The sequence below is a fragment of the Megalobrama amblycephala genome, linkage group LG15 (genome assembly GCF_018812025.1).
Source record: "Megalobrama amblycephala isolate DHTTF-2021 linkage group LG15, ASM1881202v1, whole genome shotgun sequence".
Lineage (NCBI taxonomy): Eukaryota > Metazoa > Chordata > Actinopteri > Cypriniformes > Xenocyprididae > Megalobrama > Megalobrama amblycephala.
In genome coordinates, this window is record NC_063058.1 from 22,621,469 (window position 1) to 22,642,199 (window position 20,731).

Consider the following 20,731-nt stretch of genomic DNA (forward strand, 5'->3'; position numbering starts at 1 on the left):
CAAAGTTACGTGATTTCAGTACACGAGGCTTCGTTACGCCATAAGTGTTTTGAAATTTCAATGGTTCACCACTGGGGGGGGTGTGACTCTGGCAGTTTGATACACGCTGCGAATCACTGATTCGACACAAAAGATTCGTAAAAGCTTCATGAAGCAGTGTTTTGAAATCGTCCATCACTAGATATTGTTGAATATAAAATTTTTTTGGCACACAAAAAGTATTCTCGTCACTTCATAACATTAAGGTTGAACCGCTGTAGTCACATGAACTCTTTTAAATACGTCTTTAGTAGCTTTCTGTGCATCTGAAAGTGTTTATTATCTTGCTGTCAATGCAGTCCCTCACTGAGCCATCGGATTTTATCAAAAATATCTTAATTTGTGTTCTGAAGATGAACGAAGGTCTTACGGGTGTAGACCGTCATGAGGGTGAGTAATTAATGACTATATTTTCATTTTTGGGTGAACTAACCCTTTAAGCGCTTTATGGATTAAGTTTTATTACTCCAATAGCATTTTATAATGTTAATTGTATTGATGCAACAGTGTATCCTGTGATGTAAAACGATTTTGGGATATTAAATAAAGTGTGTTTTCACTCATACATCAGTGCCAGTGTACTGTAAGTCTAAATTATTCTTTCATTGTTTCAGCTGCTAAACTCCTTCAATAGGCTTTTGAGGCACAACAAAACTCCTACTCCTACAAAACTTCTACATCCAAATCATTGTCTATCATCCTACTCTTTCCATTTTTATCCTTTAATATTTCCATTTTATAAACCATACAACCATAATCACCAAACTTGTAATTTCACGAGGCTGTGTTTATAAAAATCTTTATGCTGTTAATTTGTAAACTCTGATTTATATTTATGTTCACATTCGTAGTTATTCTTTCATAATCCAACCTCATAAAGTCCTGTTTTTATTCCTTTTGAGCGTGTAGACCGAAAACTAACATTACCCAAGATCGGTAAAAGATTAAACATTAAGAAATTTTAAGGATTTTTTCAAGGTTTCTTCGAGCCACTGTAAAAGACTTTCCAAGATTCCTTCTCTAGTTATTCATTGAACACATGATGGTTATAATGCAATGACTCTGGGATTTCCCCCACTGTAAAGGTCAATAACATTTACAGAAGGCTGTAAAAATTGCCTGAAGACTGTATGCAGAAGTTGAAAATCGTCTGAATTGTCATAATTGGTATTTGGTGTATTAAAATGAAAAAAAGTTATTCTGTAAATTATTAATTTCAGCCATAAAATCAAATTACAAGTGCTTATTTGCACCTGTTATTAAAAATATTTCAAGTGAACATGTGGTCATTTGTCATTTGACTTTAATGGTGTGCATGGCAAAGACCAGAGCAGGTGAACGCCAAATTTAGATGCATGTCTGTTGCTGTTTTGGGCCTGGAAAGGGGGGCAGTCAAGTTCAGATTGGGCGCAGCTGAAGTACTGGCAGAGCAGTGCGCGAGACGCGTGATTTCACTGGAACTCTATTTCACAAGGTGAGATTAGAGCCTTTGTTTACTGTTCAGTGAAGCGTGAATGATTCATTGGAAGTGGCGGATGAAGTGGCGGTTGTGCCCTAGTTCAGCATTTCTTTGAAACTAACGCAAAGTTATAAATGTTGAAGTCTGCCTGTGAGAACTGCAAAAATGTAAATGTTTCTGTGAAAACGAGTCCCGTGAAAAAGACAGACGAACTGAATTTCTTTTAACTACAGCAGAATCATCTTTCTGGAAACTGTCTGGTCACTTCAACCTTTCTACAGTATTATATGGCTAAAGTGTCATATGAGAGTATTCTGAGAACTTCTTTTTGGTTAAAACAATATACTTGACATCAAAGATGACTTTTATAATATATAACCAGAACAATGCGAGTAAAATCATTCTATTGCTCGTGTAAAATCTTTTATGTACCTCCAGGAAAATGGATCTATCAGATGACCTTGAAGAGGAAGATGAGCTTCTTGAAGCTGCAATCCAACTGAGCATTCAGGAATCATGTAAAGACATCGCCTCCCTTGGAAGGTGTGATGTTCACATGAGAAATTGCCTTTTGGAATCTTGAAATAAAGCAAACATCTTAGAAAACATTGTTATCACCAACTACTTTTTCTATCCTGCAAATATATCCAGTGTGGAACATCAAAAGATCTTGGATGCAATATACCGAGGTGAAAGATTTTATGCCTGCTGTAAATCAATTAGGTTAAATGGAAAATACACAAGTGAATTATTTTATTTGGGTGAATTGCATTGTTAAATGAAGATAATTATCTAAGTTTCTAAGTGAAAGATCATTTCGTATGGCCCCACAGGAGATCTCTTTGCTCTGCAGGAGCTGTCGGATTATCCTGCTGCATTCACTGAGATGGATACCAAGGGGTGGTACCCAATTCATAGGGCTGCTGTCCAGCAGTCTGTGCAGGTGCTGGAGATGGTACTTTATGGTGAGCAAGAGTACAAAGTCCACTGCTGTAGTTTTCAAAAGGAAGTGTGCTTTTAGTCAACATTTTAATAAACAAAATAAAAAAATCTATTTTGAGTAACTTAAATTTTAGACATAATATCGCAAGTTACTCTGATCGTTTTTGCTTTGCAGTGAAAATATTTCCAAACAAAGCCACAGAATCAACCATTGCATGTCTTGGATGTGTCTACATTAATTCAGATACATTTAAACATGGAATTTTCTTGTCAAAATGATTTCCATTCACACTTTAGGGTCATTTCGTGTCAAATAAACCAAATTTCGAAAACTTCCCCGGCTCAAATTTTTGATTTTGTTAATATTTTTTCTGAAGAAAGACAAATCTAAATAGTGATGAAAGCCAAAATATTAAATGTCACAGATGTATATTTACTGAGTAAACCACTATTTTGTAGAGGGGGGTCAAAATGACAATTTGGTATGTACAATTGACCATTTTACTCATGGAGCCACAATGAAATCCCCATATCTCTGGAAATGAACCATACCTGGCATTAAAAATTAAGATATCATAAAAGTTTAAGAGCCAGAATCTAAAATTATATTAAGATATATTTAATACTTTTTGAGTTACAGGCATGCAAACTTCAGGCAAAAAACACAAGAAGTGCTTTTTCCCCATTTATGACCTTGCAGTCTGTTGCATAATATGCCAACGGTGACAAAGTCAACAGATTTTACTAAAATCATGATGCTGCCATCTTTCTAAAGTGATTTTTACTCCCTTGTAATTTGGCTCCAAATCTCAGGTAAAAATGGTCATTTTGACCCCCCTCTTGAAAATAGTGGATTACTCAGTAAATATAAATCCATGACATTTAAAGGTGCCCTAGAATTAAAAATTGAATTTACCTTGGCATAGTTGAATAACAAGAGTTCAGTACATGGAAATGGCATACAGTGAGTCTCAAACTCCATTGTTTCCTCCTTCTTATATAAATCTCATTTGTTTAAAAGACCTCTGAAAAACAGGCGAATCTCAACATAACACCGACTGTTACGTAACAGTCGGGATCATTAATATGTACGCCCCCAATATTTGCATATGCCAGCCCATGTTCAAGCATTAGACAAGGGCAGCCAGTATTAACGTCTGGATCTGTGCACAGCTAAATCATCAGACTAGGTAAGCAAGCAAGAACAACTGACATGATCTGACATGATCCATGATATCATGATATTTTTAGTGATATTTGTAAATTGTCTTTCTAAATGTTTCATTAGCATGTTGCTAATGTACTGTTAAATGTGGTTAAAGTTACCATCGTTTCTTACTGTATTCACGGAGACAAGAGAGCCGTCGCTATTTTCATTATTAAACACTTGCAGTCTGTATAATTCATAAACACAACTTCATTCTTTATAAATCTCTCCAACAGTGTGTAATGTTAGCTTTAGCCACGCAGCACTATCAAACTCATTCAGAATCAAAATGTAAACATCCAAATAAATACAATACTTACGCGATTAGACATGCTGCATGACGAACACTTTGTAAAGATCCATTTTGAGGGTTATATTAGCTGTGTGAACTTTGTTTATGGTGTTTAAGGCAAACGCGAGCTCCGTGGGCGGGGAGCACAAGAATTAAAGGGGCCGCAACCTATATATCGGTGCATAGTTAATGATGCCCCAAAATAGGCAGTTAAAAAAATGAATAAAAAAAAAAAAATCTATGGGGTATTTTGAGCTGAAACTTCACAGACACATTCAGGGGACACCTTAGACTTTAAAAAGACGTTCTAGGGCACCTTTAATATTTTGTCTTTCTTCATTTATGCATTTCTTTCACCAGAATTTTTTTTTTTTTTTACTTTTCTGGCACAATCCTTTTATTAAAATATCCCTCCACTTACTGGTGCGTCTAGGTTGCACTGAATCGTCATCGCAAGTATGGTCTAAAATGCAAATATATCATGTTTTGCAAAAGGAAGAAAATAAAATGTAATTGTATTTTTAAATGTTTACAGGAAGTAAAAGTAATTTTTCTATCATCTTTGCAGGAACATAATATGAAAATTCATACAAAGTAACATTTATCTTTAGCAACATTCTGAAAGTAAACAGCACATAGCAGGCACTTACCGGGTACCTTACTACCTCAATACCTCAATTTTTACAGTTCACACTAAAACATGAAAACAGATTTTTCAAATTTATCCAATTGGGAGAGCATCTACAAAAAGTTCAGTTTTCTCAGGAAAAAAAAAAGTGACTCAGTGTGGATGGAAGGGAAAAACCTAGAGAAAAAAGATGCGTTTTCAAAGGTATCTGGATTAGTGTTGACGCAGTTGAATTGGTTGAGTAAATGATTCAATGACTCACTCATAAGTCACTTGTTTCATTCCTGAATGAATTATGGTTTTTGAACAAGTCATTTGAGTTAATGATTCAACAACTCATTGACAATGACGTTCCTGAATTAACAAAAAAGACTGTTTCAAATCAGACATATTCACATACTCAGTGGTTTGGTGGAAAGGTTCTTACAGGTTGAGGTTAGATGAGGAAACTGCAGATGGAGAGACACCATTGATTTTGGCGACTCAAGCTGGACTGGTGGAGATCGTTAGGACTCTGCTTGAGCATGGAGCTTCACCTAATAGGATCAACAGCAAAAATGAATCCCCTTTATTATTGGGTAGGTTTTCATTTGCAATTTTTTTAGTGTCTTTAGTGGCTTTGTAATAAGTTCTGGTGTTTTGTTTTGGAGCGGTAAGAACAGATTCATTTGAAATCGCCTTTACACTTATATCACGAGGAGCATCGGTGAACCAAATCTACCCAAAAAAGTGGACGGCCATTCATGAGGCAGCCAAGGTGGGTTGTATCGACATCCTTACGCTCCTGCTGCAACATGGAGGAAACGTCTCGGAGACAGACGACCATGGAGTGACGCCCATGGGGATTGCCGCAGAGTATGCTCAAGCAGAAGCGCTGGACATCCTTATTCACTATGGTAATTCTGATATTTCCAGTACAAAAACAGAGGATGTTAGTAGATATTCACGAATCAAGAATGTAGTTACATCATTATACCTATATTTACCTTAAACTAAAACAGAATGATGTGCTCCGCACCAACAGGTGGAGATGTAAATGCTCAGGCACCAAATGGAGATAGTGTGCTATATGACGCTGCTGGTTCTGGCAATCCTGACTGCATTGAGCTTTTACTTCAACATGGGGCTGATCCTAATGTCGCTAGTCTTTCCTTGCAACTTCCAATCCACCGTGCAGCATACAAAGGACATTATCTGTAAGTTCAAAGAAATATGCTACTCCTTTGCTAGTTTTTTCCCCCCGGATCTCGAGCTAAAGTTATATTGGACTTTTGGAATCGGAAGTCGACTAGGACTAGCATTGAAAGGTTTGTCTGGAGACAAAAAATCTAATCAGAAATCAATACATTTCACTCCATACACTACTGCTCACCACTAGAGGTTTTGAATAAACACCTTAACTCTGGTCATCGAGATCCACTTTCCTGCAGAGTTCAAACTCAAATACCTGTAACTTTTTTAGTAATCCTGAAGACCTTGATTAGCTTGTTCAGGTGTGTTTGATTAGGGTTGGGCTAAGCTCTGCAAGAAAGTATCTGGAGGGCCAGAATTGAGAAACCCTGCATTAACCGATGAGTAACTGTCCAACCATTCTATTTTTCTTTAGAAAATGTTAAAATCTAGTTGTACAATCTCTTTCCAGTGCCTTGAGAATGTTAATCCCAATAACCACCAAGAGAGCGCTCCGTCTCTCAGGCCAGAGCCCAATTCATGCAGCTGCAGATGGAGGCCATGTCCGATGTCTGGAGCTCCTGGTGGACAAAGGTTTCGATGTTAATGCTCTTCTAGACACTCATATTTCGGAGATATATGGGGATATGCGGAAGACTGCCTTGTACTTTGCGGTCTCCAATGGAGATGTGACTGGCACCGAGTTGCTGGTAAATGCTGGAGCCAAAACAGACCTGGATCCTCTGCACTGCCTTCTAGTGGCGGTAAGAGCTGGGAGGTATGAGATTGTGAGGATTCTCCTAGCCAGCCAAGCAGATGTGAACTGTTACTTCACAGAGCTCAATGACACAGTGTTTCCCACTGCCTTACAATACTGCCTGAGGGATGAGATGATGATGCGACTGCTGTTAAATGGTGGTTATGATGCAGAAAAATGCTTCTGTTGTCCTCATGATGCAACATGGGGTCACTCCTCAGAACAACCCAGTGAGAAGATTCCAGTAAGTTCACCACTAATGCTTCTGTTCCAAAACCTAGCAAGTTGCCAGTGTATGCACACTCCAAATGTTTGTTCCAAAAGTAGACAAGTTAAAATCAACCCAAGATGGCGGACAAAATGAGAGAAGTGTATATTCATTGAATTCTTGAAAGTATCAATAAAAACATTTCAGGCCTTGTTTACAATAGCGTTTCAGAAACGACCTCAATCTACACTACACGACGCATGTCACATAACCGTTTATGCACACTGGGCATGTGCGTACAAGTGTAAACAGTTGCCTCTTGTGCATGTAGGTAGCTTCAATATTAAAAAAAAAAAAAAAGAGTTTAACTGCACAATGGCTGCTAAAAATGACAACAAAGCCAGCAAAGATTGCAGTTCAGTCTCCATATTATTGTTTACACGGTTGTCAAGGATACGCAGAGCGAACGTGGGCAGCCTCGCCATCGTTTTCAAAAGTCTCAGTTTTGGTCCATCTACACTGAAACGCAACCCTGGTGTTTTCAAACTAAAACAGGCTCTGCAGCGTTTTCGAAAGTCTCCGTTTTCAAGGTTCGAGAAAACACTAGTGTAAACAGGGCCTCAATCTATTTAAAAAAGGCTCAATATTTCACTCAATATTTGTATTTTTAAGCTACTTAAGATTGTGACATTAGCTTAGCAAAATGCTAATAGCAAACTCTATTGAAATCAATTGAGTCAAATCTCCTGCACACTTTATAAGTTGATTTCTATGTAAAGCGTTCCAAATTTTCCCAATTCATGGGTTTCATGTAACGTCACACATTGGTGCGACCGCTATTTGTAGGACTGAACTGCAACATGCTGTCTATCTGCTGTGCTGTGGGCTGATCACAAAGAAATGGATTTAACATTTTACAACAAACCCTGAGCATCCTCAGTAATGGATTGCTGCTACTGTAGGGTTGCCACAATGCCACCCGTCCCGTAAAATACGGGATTTAAAGGTTAAATGATGTATCAGGCTATCAATACAGGATGCGATTTGTCCCGTATTTTACGTAGACCCACAGATACTTGAATAAACAAACAAGCACTTTGCTGTGGAAAATACCAATAGCGATTGCTTTTAAGCGTCTTTGTGTCCATAGCGACAGAGTCTCGAAAACATGCACCGTAAATCTGCACGTTTAATAAATAAAAAAAAGTCGAGCTCATGTCCGTCTTTTGGGGAAAATGGTGAAAAAGTTATCACTTGGGTCCTTCAGGAACTTTTGATGAACACAAGGCAAACTGTACTGTTAAAGCAACATGTGGTGGCAGCTTATAAAATTTGGATAATCGTCAATACTTGTACAATAATCGATCATTATATTTTTAGACATTGGTAGCATAAAAAGCATAAAAATATCCCAATATGTTTGCAGATATTTAGGAAACATGCTAAGTTCACCTACTTGTTCCTCAGAAAAACACAGCCAGATTCTCTACTTTGAAAATGTGCGTTCCGTGTCAGAATGTCCGTCTTTGTTTTGGTCTGTGCGAAACCATGTGCTGCCAGTTTATCCAATAGTATTTCAACATCACAGGTTGCCAGTTGGTGGAAAACACTGCGTATTGTAGCCATGGAAACCAGCAAACAAACTGAGTCAGAAGGCGTTTCTCAATGTCAAGGAAGGATCCTCGGAAGCCAAAATTTCGAGGATGCTACGTCATCGACATCCGTCGAAGGACTGTTCCAATGTCGTGGATCATCGGAATTTCAAACAAGGACTGAGTCCTTCGTTCGAAAAATATCCCATACACAGGAAAGGATGCATATGTGTAGCCTTCGTGCTCTTCGCGCTCTCAAATCACCCACAATCCTATGCGCGCAGCTTTGCGATCTTGTTCAAAAAAAAAAAAAAAATGTTGGATGTTAGCGGGCAATGCTTTCAAATGTAAGTATATTTACGTTACCAAACATTTGTTATAACTGTAGTAAATATGTCAGATAAATAAAGTTTAACGTTTAAATGCCAGTACAAATTACTACCGTATTGATATTATAAATTATACAAATACAAATTACGTTATTGATGGCTAACTGAACCAGACCGTCATTTAACAATTGTTAGCTTGGTTGCCATCACCGGCATTTCTTTTATAAATAACTAGTTAAGTTGTCCAAAGTAATTTAACGTTGATATTATACCATTATACCATTCACAGCGTTATTCATAGCTTTCTCGTCTTTTTTAACAGGGACCAAGGAACAATCGGAGGCGTTCATACGTCTCCGTGTAGAAAGCAAGCAGCTGTTTACCGAAAGCGGACCTTTTCACTGACCTAATGACGCAATGACGTGCACTTGCTAGTCTGTTCCATTTACGTGTTCTACGAATGCTAAAGAGGAGCCTCGCCTAGCCTCTGAAGGAAGTGACTTGGAAGGACCAGTCCTGCCAAAGAAGTATCCTTGACATTGAGAAACGCCTAGAGAATCACAGATTCTACCTGACCTAAAAAGCCTCTGCATCCATCTAAAAATCTTTGTGAACGACAGCATATTAAAACACAGATAAATCAACTTACAGTGTGTAAGTCTCCTCATCTTTCATTGTCAGTTGCGCTCCCTCTTGTTGCGTGTCCTCAAGCTGGCAACCCGCGTCTTTGAAGGAGGGGGCGGGGCAAACAATATTTTGAATTTGGACTGCAGTACATATTTCGACCACTGGGCGTCATTCCTACATACCGCACCTTTAAGTAAATTAATTAAAAATGAAAAATTCATCCCATCCAGGTAACAGCTGCAGAATTGTCAAAAAAGTTATTGCTGGTTCAGAATTAACATATATTGAAGAGTTCTTCAGAAATTAATAAAATACTCAAATGTAAAAAAAAATAATAATATAAAATGTGTTCTGTTGCAAGTTCACATACTTGATCCCATGTGTTTTCAAGGTTTATTGTTGTGTCGATATTTTTGACGGTCGTGAATGGTAGTGAGAGCTTTATTTTGTGTAAGTAATGTAACTGACAATACAAGAGATGTGCTTTACCGACATCATTGACAATTCCATTCAAAGATACTTGCTGCTCATGTAACGTTAATTTTATTAACCCGTCCTGAGGTAGTCTTTAAAAGCACGTGCTTTTAAATGCCTTCAGAGCTTTGCTGGTGTATGAGATGATGTAAATGTCAGCAAACATAAAATTCGTCAAGTTTTTACTAGACTTTAGTGGAGTCAGCAGTTTGCTTGATAGTAAATAAGAGTCTGAAGTATCTAATTTCTTTAAATACCATTGCTTTTCGTCAGTGGTAAGGAGTGCTATTTTAGTATGTGACATCTTTCCGATCACCAAGGAGATGCTAGGCGTAGGTTCTAAAGATGGCAGCCATAGCAAAAAAGTCACGTGCCTGAAACCCATGAATATTTGTATTTTTATACTAAAGATTATTGGGGCTTCAACATCATGCTAATGGCAAACAGTCTCCCATACACTAGGATCCCTAGTTGTGTGACGTACAGACTATCACCAACATATGCAAGGTAATTCACTAGGTTTTGGAACAGAGCAGATATATTTTAAGCTAACTTACCACTTTCAGAAATTTGCTTTCATTTGTATATGTGGCCTATGTGTCTTTACTTCTGTCTCCATCTTGTTGCATGCAGTTTTGTGATTTCATCAGCGTCTCTTGGCTAGTGCAGTTCTCTGGAAGAGCTGTGCGGGTTCTCCTCGACTATGTCAATCATGTTCCCATTTGCTCCAAGCTGAAAATGGTTCTAAAGAAGCATAAAGAGTGGGCTGAAATTTCAGAAATGTTGGGTGAGTACTAGCATAAATAGTTTAAGCTACATTTACAAAAATATGAATGTCATAGCATTATATAAAATATAAACTCTCATGGATGTATGACTTTCGCAGGGAGTCCTCGTTCACTGCAACATCTATGCAGACTAGTCATCAGGAGAGAGATGACCCCACGAAGGTTGGGCAACCCAAAATTCATAAACTCTGGTCCTTTCCCACCAGGACTAAAAAGCTACTTGATGTACAAAGAATATGATTTGTATGGAAAAATCATATGTCAGGAGTGACTCTTCTCAAGGTCCATGTTAAGGAGGAAGCACTTTGAGTTTCATTCAGAAATGAACACGAGGTTGACATGACCAGAGGTTAAAAACTACAATGTGAATTTTGCACCACTTCAAAAGGACTTTGCCTTCAAAGTAATGTCTTGGTGCTATTTGTGCAATAATAAAATGTTCTAACTGTTGACAAAAACATGTTTATATCAGATAAAAATAAAAGAGTTGAAGCCTGTTCTATGAATTCATACTGCTTTCCACTTGGTGCCACATACAAGGGTACAACCAAGATGTTCCATTTGTTTTCTTTTTAACTTTTAGTGGTGTTTATTGTCTATGACTGACCATGTGAATACATGTCACACTTCAGCACTGCTAAACTGTAGTTGTAGAATGACCTGCATTATCACAATTGAAGTAACTAAAGCAGGTCATATCTATTTATAGCTTTATGCCCTTTTAACATCAACAAGCATGTTCGGCAACCTGTCAAGGAGAAACCTTTGACTTATGTATTATCACAATCTCACCACCTAACCTTGTGATAAACTGTCACAAACATTAGACGTATTTGTAGTTTACTGTATACTTATCTGTGCTTGTTCAAGTACATCAGATAATGTCATCTGATAGAGATAGTTGTGATAACTTTTGAAAAAATGTAAGCAAACCATGACAGTGCAATGTTTGAGTCTCGTTAGTTAGGTAATTCACATATTAAATTAGCTTTGGTTCTGGATGTCCTGAACTGTCTAGTTTATTTTGCCATGACTGGTTACTAATCAGAAAGTCTCAACATTGCATAATGGTAACTTTCAAGAAATCAGTTAATTTTTTGAAGAGAATCAGGGAAAAGTACTTGCTGCACAAATAGGTAATATCGATTCTAAAGCTCCAGTGGGGTTCTGGTGTCTGCAGAGCTGTTTTGGAGAATGAGCAGAGCATAAAAGGAAGCAGTATACAAGTCCAGTCTACAATATAGTATGTGTTTACACCGCAGATACAGTGATCATCGGACCTTTTAAGCATCAGATACTGATCTAGTGTGGCAAATCTCCTAAACTGACCCTTAGGCATGAGACACCCCTCCTTGGCATGTTCTTCATAACATATGAAATCAGTTCTTTATTCTTACAAACACTTAGACGTACAGTAGCTTTAAATTCTATAATTGTTTTTAAAAAATGGCAACATTTGGGAGACTATGTACAGCAATATATTCACAATTCAAAAAATAGTTGGTAACCTGGACACTGGTGTGTATGTGCTTATCTAACATTTAACTTCAAAACCATTGGCATTAATGGGTACTTAACGCAAATTAGATTAGTTTTAGTCATCTCCCTAGGGGGCAGTTCCTATGTCGTTCTTGGCCAACAGTTGCTGACAGGTCTCACCACTACAAAATGAACACACATTCTTCTTGTAAGCTAATCTTGGTGTCCCCATGGGGAGACACCATCATATGCAGATACTCTGTTCTGCACCCCCCTCCCCTTAAGTTCCTCCACCAGCTTCTCAGATTAGACAAAGTGCATCTAACACAAGCCTGTGCAGGGTACTAATCCCACATACAAGTATTGACGAAGGCAGAGTAAGAGTTCATGCACACAAAGGAAACATAGTTTTACAAGTATGAGCAACTTTGGGTACCGAAAAGAGCTCGGCAAGTACGAGGACATAGATGAAGACGAACTTCTGGCCTCCCTGACCAGTGAGGAGCTCCAGGAGCTGGAGAAGGTTATGGCTGAAATGGAACCTGATGAGAACATACCCACTGGGCTAAGGCAGGAGGACCAGACGGCCAAGCGGCCAACAGGCTCTTTTTCCCGAGAGGCTCTGCTGAAGTACTGGGAGGATGAGACTCACAGATTGCTAGAGGTAGGGTCTGAATGCAGCAATTGAGTAATATGTTTAAACTTTGAGGAGGTACCAGGTAATTACATTTTTTTTAATGTTTGGTCAGTAGGGCGTTTGTAGAGTACTGACCCCTAAAGGTACTATTTGAGGTATTCCGAGAGTGTATTCGTATCCACAAAACAACATAAAAATGATGGCTATATTTGTCAAGGAGTGAAGATAAGCTTTCTTTATGGGAACTCAAGTAGTCCCATATCTTTGGGAGGTCTCCACAAGCAGGCCCCAGCTTGGGGACGAGAAAATCTGCAGCCTCATAAAGGGATTAATTACTTTTTTTCCTTTTATGAAATAAATCTAAAGTATGTGTGAGCAGTCCATTGAGGGCAAGCGTGTCCTAAATTCTGCTCCTGAAGGGCCACCTTCCCACAGAGTTTAGCTCCAACCTGCCCGATACACCTACCCAGAAGTTACTAGTACTCCTGAAGACATTAATTACCTAGTTCAGGTATATTTAAATAAGGTTGGGAGTGGTGAGGGGGGAATAAAAGCTCTACAGGAAGGTGCCTTCAAGGAGCAGGATTGGACAACCCTGAATTAGGGGTATGGTTAAAGGATTAGTTCACTTTAAAATGAAAATTACCTCATGATTTTACTCACCCTCAAGCCATCCTAGGTGTATATAATTTTCTTCTTTCAGACGAATACCTAACTTACGCGACATATAATGTAGGAAGTAGCGTAGTACGTCGCATAAGTTATGCTTTAGTAGAATCCATATAGCTGTTTGGCCAAAAGCTGGTTATTTTACTTTATAACGTGTTAAAAATGGATATTTTTCTTACACAAATGCATCGCTTCACTTCAGAAGGCCTTTATTAACCCTCCAGAGCTGTGTGGAGTATGTGTATGATGGATTGATGCACTTATTTGAGCTTCAAACAGGTGGTTTCCATGCACTGCCATTATAAAGCTTCGGAGCATCAGGGTGATTATTAATATAACTCCGACTGCATTCATCTGAAAGAAGAAAGCCATATACCTAGGATGGCTTGAGGGCAAGCAAATCATGGGCTAATTTATATTTTAATGTAAACTAATCCTTTAAGTCAGGACTGTTAAACTTAGCTCCTGAGTGTAGCTCACCCCTTGGTATAAGGGGTGATATGTGGGATAGTTTAAGAACACGAACTCAATGAGCAGTTCATAATTTGATGTATAGACATAACACTGCCATAAAACATTCAAATTAAAATTCCAGTTTCTTTAATGAGAGTACATAAAATGGCAACATTGCCTCCATAGAACATAGCAATTGCTTGTGCAGTTGTCTCAGCTGGTGATAGTCTTTCTTAATTAAGAGTCATTGCTTGAGGAATGCCAGAGCTCAACCTTGTTTTCCTTTCTATGGTGACACACAGGACAGCATGGATGAGTGCCAGACAGATAAGAGCGAACAGGAATGTGGCAGTGAAGAGCCTGAGGATAATGAAGAGGAGGGAGAGCAACAAAATAGGGGGGTTAGAAAGGGGCATGATGGGGAGAAAGAAGTTAGGTCAAGCAATTGGAATTTTGTGGACTGCAAGAGGAATGGCATTAGTAGTCGAAAACCTAATGGCATCCATAAAGGTGCCCTCCACCATCACATTTCTCCAGACAGACCAAGTGGTAACCCCACTGATATTGACAAGACCTTGGAGAACATCTTGAGCAATGACACCTCTTTGAGCGAAGTCAACCTAAACAACATCGAGAACATATCCCAAGGGGTTTTAGTGAGTTTTGCTAATGCCTTAATCTCAAACACTCACGTTGAGGTTTTCAGCATTGCCAACACCCATGCAGATGACCAAGTAGCTTTGGCCTTGGCCAAAATGCTGAAGAAGAACTGCAGCATCACCAACCTTAATGTTGAGTCCAACTTTATTTCGGGCAAAGGTATCCTGGCTTTGATTGGGTCACTTCAGTACAACACCACACTGGTGGAGCTCCGATTCCACAACCAGCGGCATATCTGTGGAGGCCAAGTGGAGATGGAGATGGTGAAATTGCTGAGGAACAACACCACCCTGTTGAAATTGGGATACCACTTTGACTTACCTGGCCCAAGGATGAGCGCAACTGGTATTTTAACCCGCAACCAGGACCGCCAGAGGCAAAAGCGGCTACAGCAAAGGAAAGAGCAAGACCATTTGGAAAGAAGTGAAGAACAATCAAAGACATGGGACACTATGGACAATAAGCAGTCATTTCAATTCCATATTTCAACAGACAAAGACACTATGCTAGCTAAGCAGAACTTGGTCTCTTCTCATTTACCACAACAACCTCAAAGTCAACCAAATGGTGTGAAGAACATTCCAACTAGGAAAATTGCTGAAATGGTCAAGCAACAAGCAGAAACAGCAATAATTAGTGTGGATCGAAACCAGGCTAATGCAAATAAAGGACACAAACTCACAGTGAACAAACATGGCAAAAACATTCTTCAAGATGAAAAAATTCTACCTTTGAGAAGAAAAGAAGACAGAAATAATCTGGGAGGCACCCAGGGGTCAACACGTGATGATCTATTGGCAGCCATTCGTGGCAGCAGCATTGGTACACTAAGAAGGGTAAGATGTTTAGCATTTGTCCAGGACATAGAGTAGCCAAGCCTTAAAAACACGGTACCCAAATTTGCAATACTGCTGGACAGAAAAGGAACTTCCAAGTTAAGAGTTTGGTGAACACCAACCCTGTCAAATCAGGTATCTTGGAAATTGACTGCAAGACTTTAAGCAATAATTACCTTTTTATACCAAGAATTGAATGATTCATTCATTCAGTGTTTGTCCTGGTTGAGATCATTTAAGTTACCATGAAATCATTAGCCAGGCAGTGGTAAATACTTCTATCAGTATGTAAATTCTAGCTCAAATTTAATAGATGGACATTTGTTTTAATGTACATTACAACCTGGTCAAAAACATGCTATTTGAGGGTTTCGAAACAAGTGCTCATTTCTAGTACTCAGTGAAAGTAAATTAGGATCTTAAAGGGATAGTTCATGCAAAAATTTAAATTCTGTCATCTACTCACCCTCATGCTATTTCATACCTGTATGACTTCACAAAAAAAAGTCAAATATATATATATATATATAAAAAAAAAGTTTATAGTGTGTTCCACGGAAGAAAAACACATACAAGTTTGGAACAATGTGAGGATGAGTATATGATAACAACACTTGTTTTTAGGAGAACTACTCCTGTAAGATCTGACTAAGACATAATTAATACTCTTTGTAGCTTTCACTTAATGTATATGCCATAAATAACTCAGATATGGACGGTTTCCATGACAATACTTTTTGTAATTGTAAAGTTAAAGGGTTAGTTCACCCAAAAATGAAAATTCTGTCATTAATTACTCACGCTTATGTAGTTCCACACCCGCAAGACCTTCATTCATCTTTTGTAACAAAGATATTTTTGATAAAATCCGATGGCTCAGTGAGGCCTGCATTGCCAGCAAGATAATTAAAACTTCCAATGCCCAGAAAGCTACTAAAGACGCATTTAAAACAGTTCATGTGACTACCTTAATGTTATGAAGCAAATTTTTTGTGCGCCAAAACACTGCTTCATGAAGTTTCGAAGCTTTATGAATCTTTTGTTTTGAATCAGTGGTTCAGGGAACATATCAAACTGCCAAAGTCACGCCCCCCAGTGGTGAACCATTGAAATTTCGAAACACTTATGATGTAACAAAGCCTCGTTTACTGAAATCATGTGACTTTGGCACCAAACCACTGATTTGAAACAAAAGATTCGTAAAGCTTCGAAGCTTCATGAAGCAGTGTTTTGAAATCAGCCATCACTAGATATTGTTGATTAAAGTCGTTATTTGTTTTTTTGGCGCACAAAAAGTATTCTCGTCGCTTCATAATATTAAGGTTGAACCACTGTAGTCACATGAACTGTTTTAAATATGTCTTTAGTAGCTTTCTGGCCATTGAAAAAGGGAGTGTTTTTGCTGTCAATGCAGGCCTCAATCCGCAGTCATCGGATTTTATCAAAAATATCTTAATTTGTGTTCTGAATATGAACGAAGGTTTGGAACGACATCAGGGTGAGTAATTAATGACAGAATTTTCATTTTTGGGTGAACTAACCCTTTAAAAGGAACCACTGACCAGCGTTTTCTTTTTCTTTTTGCAGGTCACCAATCATCATCGTTCCTGAGGAACAAAACCGCTCTGATAAAATGAATCTGTTTAACAAATAACACAAATGAAACCTTTTGTTCTCTTATCTGCCATTGAATTTGAACATTTATATGTAATTTCTTTACACCAACAAAACATTTTGCTAAAAAGGATCACTTGAACAGCTACTTTGTAACTTGCATCATATAAAAAAGATCAAATCTGAAAAGAAAGTTGACTTGCATTGAAAGCCGATTCCCATAATTTAGATTCCAGTTGATCCTGTTTGATCCAAAAATTTAGCCAAAGGAAAAAGATAGGAACAGGTTAAAATCTACATTCATTGCAAAAATTTTAATTACTAAAAAGAAAAGCACCGCATCTCAGGATTGTAAATATTACCATTTATTTAAGTATAGAATTTAGTGTTTTCATTCCACATTCCAACCCTTTTGTAAGATTTAATGTCAATTTTACAAATTTCTCATCACTATCCTTAACGGACAAGGACAGAAAATTCAGTTCAGACAGACAATACTGTTAAACCAGCATTAATTGTACACAAAGGTTTGTTGTTTTTTCCTTTACCTTAAATGTAGTTGTCAGTCCAAGCATTGACCTGTAAAAGCTTGTAACAAATGGAAGTTTAAACTGTACTTTGTGAAGTGCTTTTTTTTTTCCTTTTTCTTTTTTTCTTGATATGACTGGAAATTCTATATTTGTGAATTGATGGCTTTTCACATTCAGGAGCAAGCTGTACTCATGACTTTGCCGGTTTGAATTCACCATATATTATTTTCTTGTTAATAAAGTGAAATCAAAAACTCCAAAACTGTCTACTTTGTGACGTGCAATGTAGTGTGACGCTGATAGTGATTACCACAGAAATCATATTTAGTGTTCAGCCAATGTGTTCTCATCCTGCAGTGAATTTCCGTTTCGTTATTCGTGCAAAAATATATATAGCCTCAATATAACAGCCTGGTGTACATTTACAAGGGAAACGATACAGGGGACATACATATTCTGATAGGAGAACCTCTTACCAAATCTAAGAATGCTAAACTAGGATTTGAATAAGAAAATCGAAGGTACAGAAAAGTAGGGTATGAAAATAGTGTTATCTAAATCATTAATCAACAATTAATAAGGACATCAAGCGTCCCGTCCATCTCCCTTTCCCCACTCACAGGGAAACAAAAACATTCAGGTCAACAAATCATGAATCCTGGCATAAAACTTCACATGGTTATTCCAGGACATTATTTTACAGAGGATAAATGACAAAACTTTACAGATTACATGAGGTATTGCACAGATTATTAAAAAAAAAAGCAAAAAGGCAACAAAAAATATACAGCGATTTTGAAAAAAAAAAAAAAAAAAAAAAAAGGAAAGAAAAAAACAATGAGTAAAATTTGGGAAGTGAGAATTTAGTATCATTTACTCTACAGGGTGGGGTTAGTGTTAAGGGATTAATCATCCCATTCGTCGTCATCCTCAAAGTCTTCTTCATCGTCGTCATCCTCATCTTCATCTGAGGGCCCAAAAAAGATGCATAACCACCATAAATAATGGCACAATGACAAGTAAACCAAACGAAAAAGGCCTCAACGGACTAGCGTTTATGCTACGTCGGTGATGTAGATGTTGTGTTTTAAGAATGAAGAGGATATGACCAAAAGGATCTTTTAACTTGACACGTTATCTTAAAAAGTAACGCTAAAGCAATTTTAGTATGTAAGCTCAAGTAAACAAACGAGGAATAAAAACGAACAAATTTGCAGCCGTCGAGTGGCTTGTTTAGGGCAAACCTTTGAGAGAGTGAAACGGGCACTTACCTGAGGAGTGGATGGCTTTGCTCCTCTTCTGCATCACCTCCATCAGAGCTCCAACAATGCCCGCTGACTGAGCAGGGGTGGGTGGTCCTGAGTCATTATCTGATACCTGAACATTCAAGAAGAGAGGAATCACATAACCATCACAAATAACTGTCCATAGAAGATGATTTACACTGCCCTCCAATAGTTTGGAAACGCCCTAGAAAAGTGGGGTTTTGGACAATATTGGCATGAATCCTTTTTAATTTGTGCTAAAACACAAATTACATTTTCGATTCATCAAAATATCCACCATTAGCAGCTATCGGACCTAAACTGGGTTCTAATTGGTTCATTGTATTCTAAACTTAATTGGCATTCAATGGTTGAAGCTATTAAGGTGTGCTGACCCAAAAATCTTTTAGAAACCTGGCCCAAGTTTAAACCAGTAACCAGGCATCACAGCTGGCAAAGGGGCATGTCTGACTATGACATGTATATATTGCCATTATTATGTAATCAAAATGAAAATGATTATTGCTGGTCTTCAATTATAAATGTCAAGTTACTGTAATGTATTTGCACCAAAAAATGATAAGGATTTATGCTGATATCGTCCAAAACCACACTTTGCCAGGGGTGTTTCCAAACTTTTGGAGGGCAGTGTAAGTATCATGTTCACCAAAGCTGCAGTTATTTGTACAAAAATACAGTAAAAACAGTAATATTGTGAAATACTATTACAATTTAATATAAATGTTATCTATTTTAATGTATTTTAGAATTTAATTTATTCCTGTGATGTCAAAGCTTTGCATTATTATTATCCATGTTGAAAACAGTTTTGTGGAAACAGTGATATTTTTTATTAGGATTCTTTGATGAATAGAAGTTCAAAAGAACAGCATTTATCATTATAAATGTCTTTACTGTCACTTTTGATCAGTTGAATGCAAAATTATGGATGCACTTGGCCGAAAACCGAAACTGCTTTTTAAAAATCACTTATTTCTTATTTTAAATGAGCTTTTTTTTTTGTATAATAAGAATAATATTAGACAATGAAATTCAATAATTTTAATGGTACTGAACTTAAAAAAATACAAGCCAATAAAATAAAAACCACATTTTTATTGAAAGTAAGTAACACTTTAAATATCAATATACACTGTGTTCCAAATTATTATGCAATTGACATCAGTAAGATTTCAGTACAATAAACATTCAGATTTTAGTTTTTCTAAGAAAATGTTTGTTTGTTTGTTTATTTATCCATGTCTTTTTAGATAACTGGTATCAATCTCAGACAAAATAATTTGCCAGATCTATGGAAACCCTACTTTTGTTCCACATTATTAAGCAAGTCACAGTTTTCATGCAATGTGGGGAGGAAGAAAGATCTTTCTGAAGATGAAAAGCATGAAATGGTGCAATGTTGTGCAAAAGGCATGAAAACAACTAATATTGTGTGAAACTGAATGGAGATTATCGAATTATCATAATGAGCGGTACATGAGTGGAGCATTCGCATGGGCCGCGAGCAGCTGAGAGGAGCGCATGTACATAGAGAGTAGGGTTGTCAAAAGTACTGACTTCGGTACCAAGTCAATACTGAAATGTAAAAAATGTGACAATACCAGCATTTTGAGCACTGTTGAGTGGATTCTTAAACACCTCTGATTGGCCATTGTGTTCATGCGCTTAACAGATGTGTCTGATTGGCTACATTATATCCGCTGATAGACACCTGCTTTCAAACGCTTACATGTGGATCTGTGTAAACGCTTAGTGAAGAGCGTCAGAAATGTCTATTTACATGATTTTGAAGCGTTGATCATTGTAGCCAATCACAGACATATGTGTTGAGTGCGTGAACACAATAGCGAATCAGAAATATTTAAAGACCCTATCATACACCCGCGATGCTAGTGTTTTTTGCTAGTTTCAGCCCGACACAGTTATCATGTCCTGCGCCATGTTTAAATAGCAAATGCACTCAAGGCCATCTGTTTGCCCATGGGTGTGCTGGTCTGAAAACGAGGTGTGTTGAGGTGCGTTGTTGGCGTGTTGCTATTTTGAGGCAACTGAAAA

The 20,731-nt window shown here is 37.7% G+C and overlaps 3 protein-coding genes across 13 annotated transcripts in view; 2 read left to right on the top strand and 1 right to left on the bottom strand.

Moving 5' to 3' along the window:
* Nucleotides 1-431: 431 nt before the first annotated feature.
* LOC125247390 (ankyrin repeat and SOCS box protein 15-like) lies at nt 432-11,008 on the top strand. Of its 7 annotated transcripts, none has more exons than XM_048158648.1 (10): nt 432-1,513; nt 1,937-2,041; nt 2,150-2,187; nt 2,332-2,463; nt 4,987-5,145; nt 5,218-5,463; nt 5,592-5,763; nt 6,210-6,738; nt 10,358-10,511; nt 10,611-11,008. In XM_048158648.1, exons 1-10 carry the CDS (start codon nt 1,395-1,397, stop codon nt 10,781-10,783), a joined length of 1,827 nt encoding a protein of 608 aa, XP_048014605.1. In that variant the 5' UTR covers nt 432-1,394; the 3' UTR covers nt 10,784-11,008. The 7 variants fall into 7 exon arrangements, with proteins under 7 accessions (XP_048014605.1, XP_048014606.1, XP_048014607.1 ...); XM_048158649.1 differs by having other exon boundaries at nt 5,266-5,463; XM_048158650.1 differs by having other exon boundaries at nt 5,269-5,463.
* A 131-nt stretch (nt 11,009-11,139) lies between these two features.
* lmod2a (leiomodin 2 (cardiac) a) lies at nt 11,140-17,083 on the top strand. Of its 2 annotated transcripts, XM_048158662.1 has the most exons (3): nt 11,140-12,655; nt 14,053-15,246; nt 16,834-17,083. In XM_048158662.1, exons 1-3 carry the CDS (start codon nt 12,410-12,412, stop codon nt 16,855-16,857), a joined length of 1,464 nt encoding a protein of 487 aa, XP_048014619.1. In that variant the 5' UTR covers nt 11,140-12,409; the 3' UTR covers nt 16,858-17,083. The 2 variants fall into 2 exon arrangements, with proteins under 2 accessions (XP_048014619.1, XP_048014618.1); XM_048158661.1 differs by lacking the exon at nt 16,834-17,083 and having other exon boundaries at nt 14,053-16,111.
* Nucleotides 17,084-17,203: 120 nt separating this feature from the next.
* wasla (WASP like actin nucleation promoting factor a) overlaps nt 17,204-20,731 on the bottom strand; it is a 63,605-nt gene continuing 60,077 nt past the window's right edge. For all 4 annotated transcript variants that reach the window (XM_048158660.1, XM_048158659.1, XM_048158657.1 and 1 more), the window contains 2 exons: nt 18,662-18,767; nt 17,204-18,357 (listed from right to left, as the gene is read on the bottom strand). In XM_048158660.1, the coding sequence (XP_048014617.1) occupies nt 18,296-18,357; nt 18,662-18,767 (168 nt within the window). In that variant the 3' untranslated portion in view covers nt 17,204-18,295. The remainder of the gene's footprint in view (nt 18,358-18,661; nt 18,768-20,731) is intronic.

What these genes read in the sequence shown, in the direction of transcription:
- LOC125247390 (XM_048158648.1), top strand. Translation starts at nt 1,395, where the DNA reads ATGTCTGTTGCTGTTTTGGGCCTGGAAAGGGGGGCAGTCAAGTTCAGA. An exon ending in GACATCGCCTCCCTTGGAAG is followed by an intron (nt 2,042 to 2,149) that starts GTGTGATGTTCA and finishes AAATATATCCAG; the next exon opens with TGTGGAACATCAAAAGATCT. An exon ending in GCTGGAGATGGTACTTTATG is followed by an intron (nt 2,464 to 4,986) that starts GTGAGCAAGAGT and finishes TTTGGTGGAAAG; the next exon opens with GTTCTTACAGGTTGAGGTTA.
- lmod2a (XM_048158661.1), top strand. Translation starts at nt 12,410, where the DNA reads ATGAGCAACTTTGGGTACCGAAAAGAGCTCGGCAAGTACGAGGACATA. An exon ending in AGACTCACAGATTGCTAGAG is followed by an intron (nt 12,656 to 14,052) that starts GTAGGGTCTGAA and finishes GGTGACACACAG; the next exon opens with GACAGCATGGATGAGTGCCA.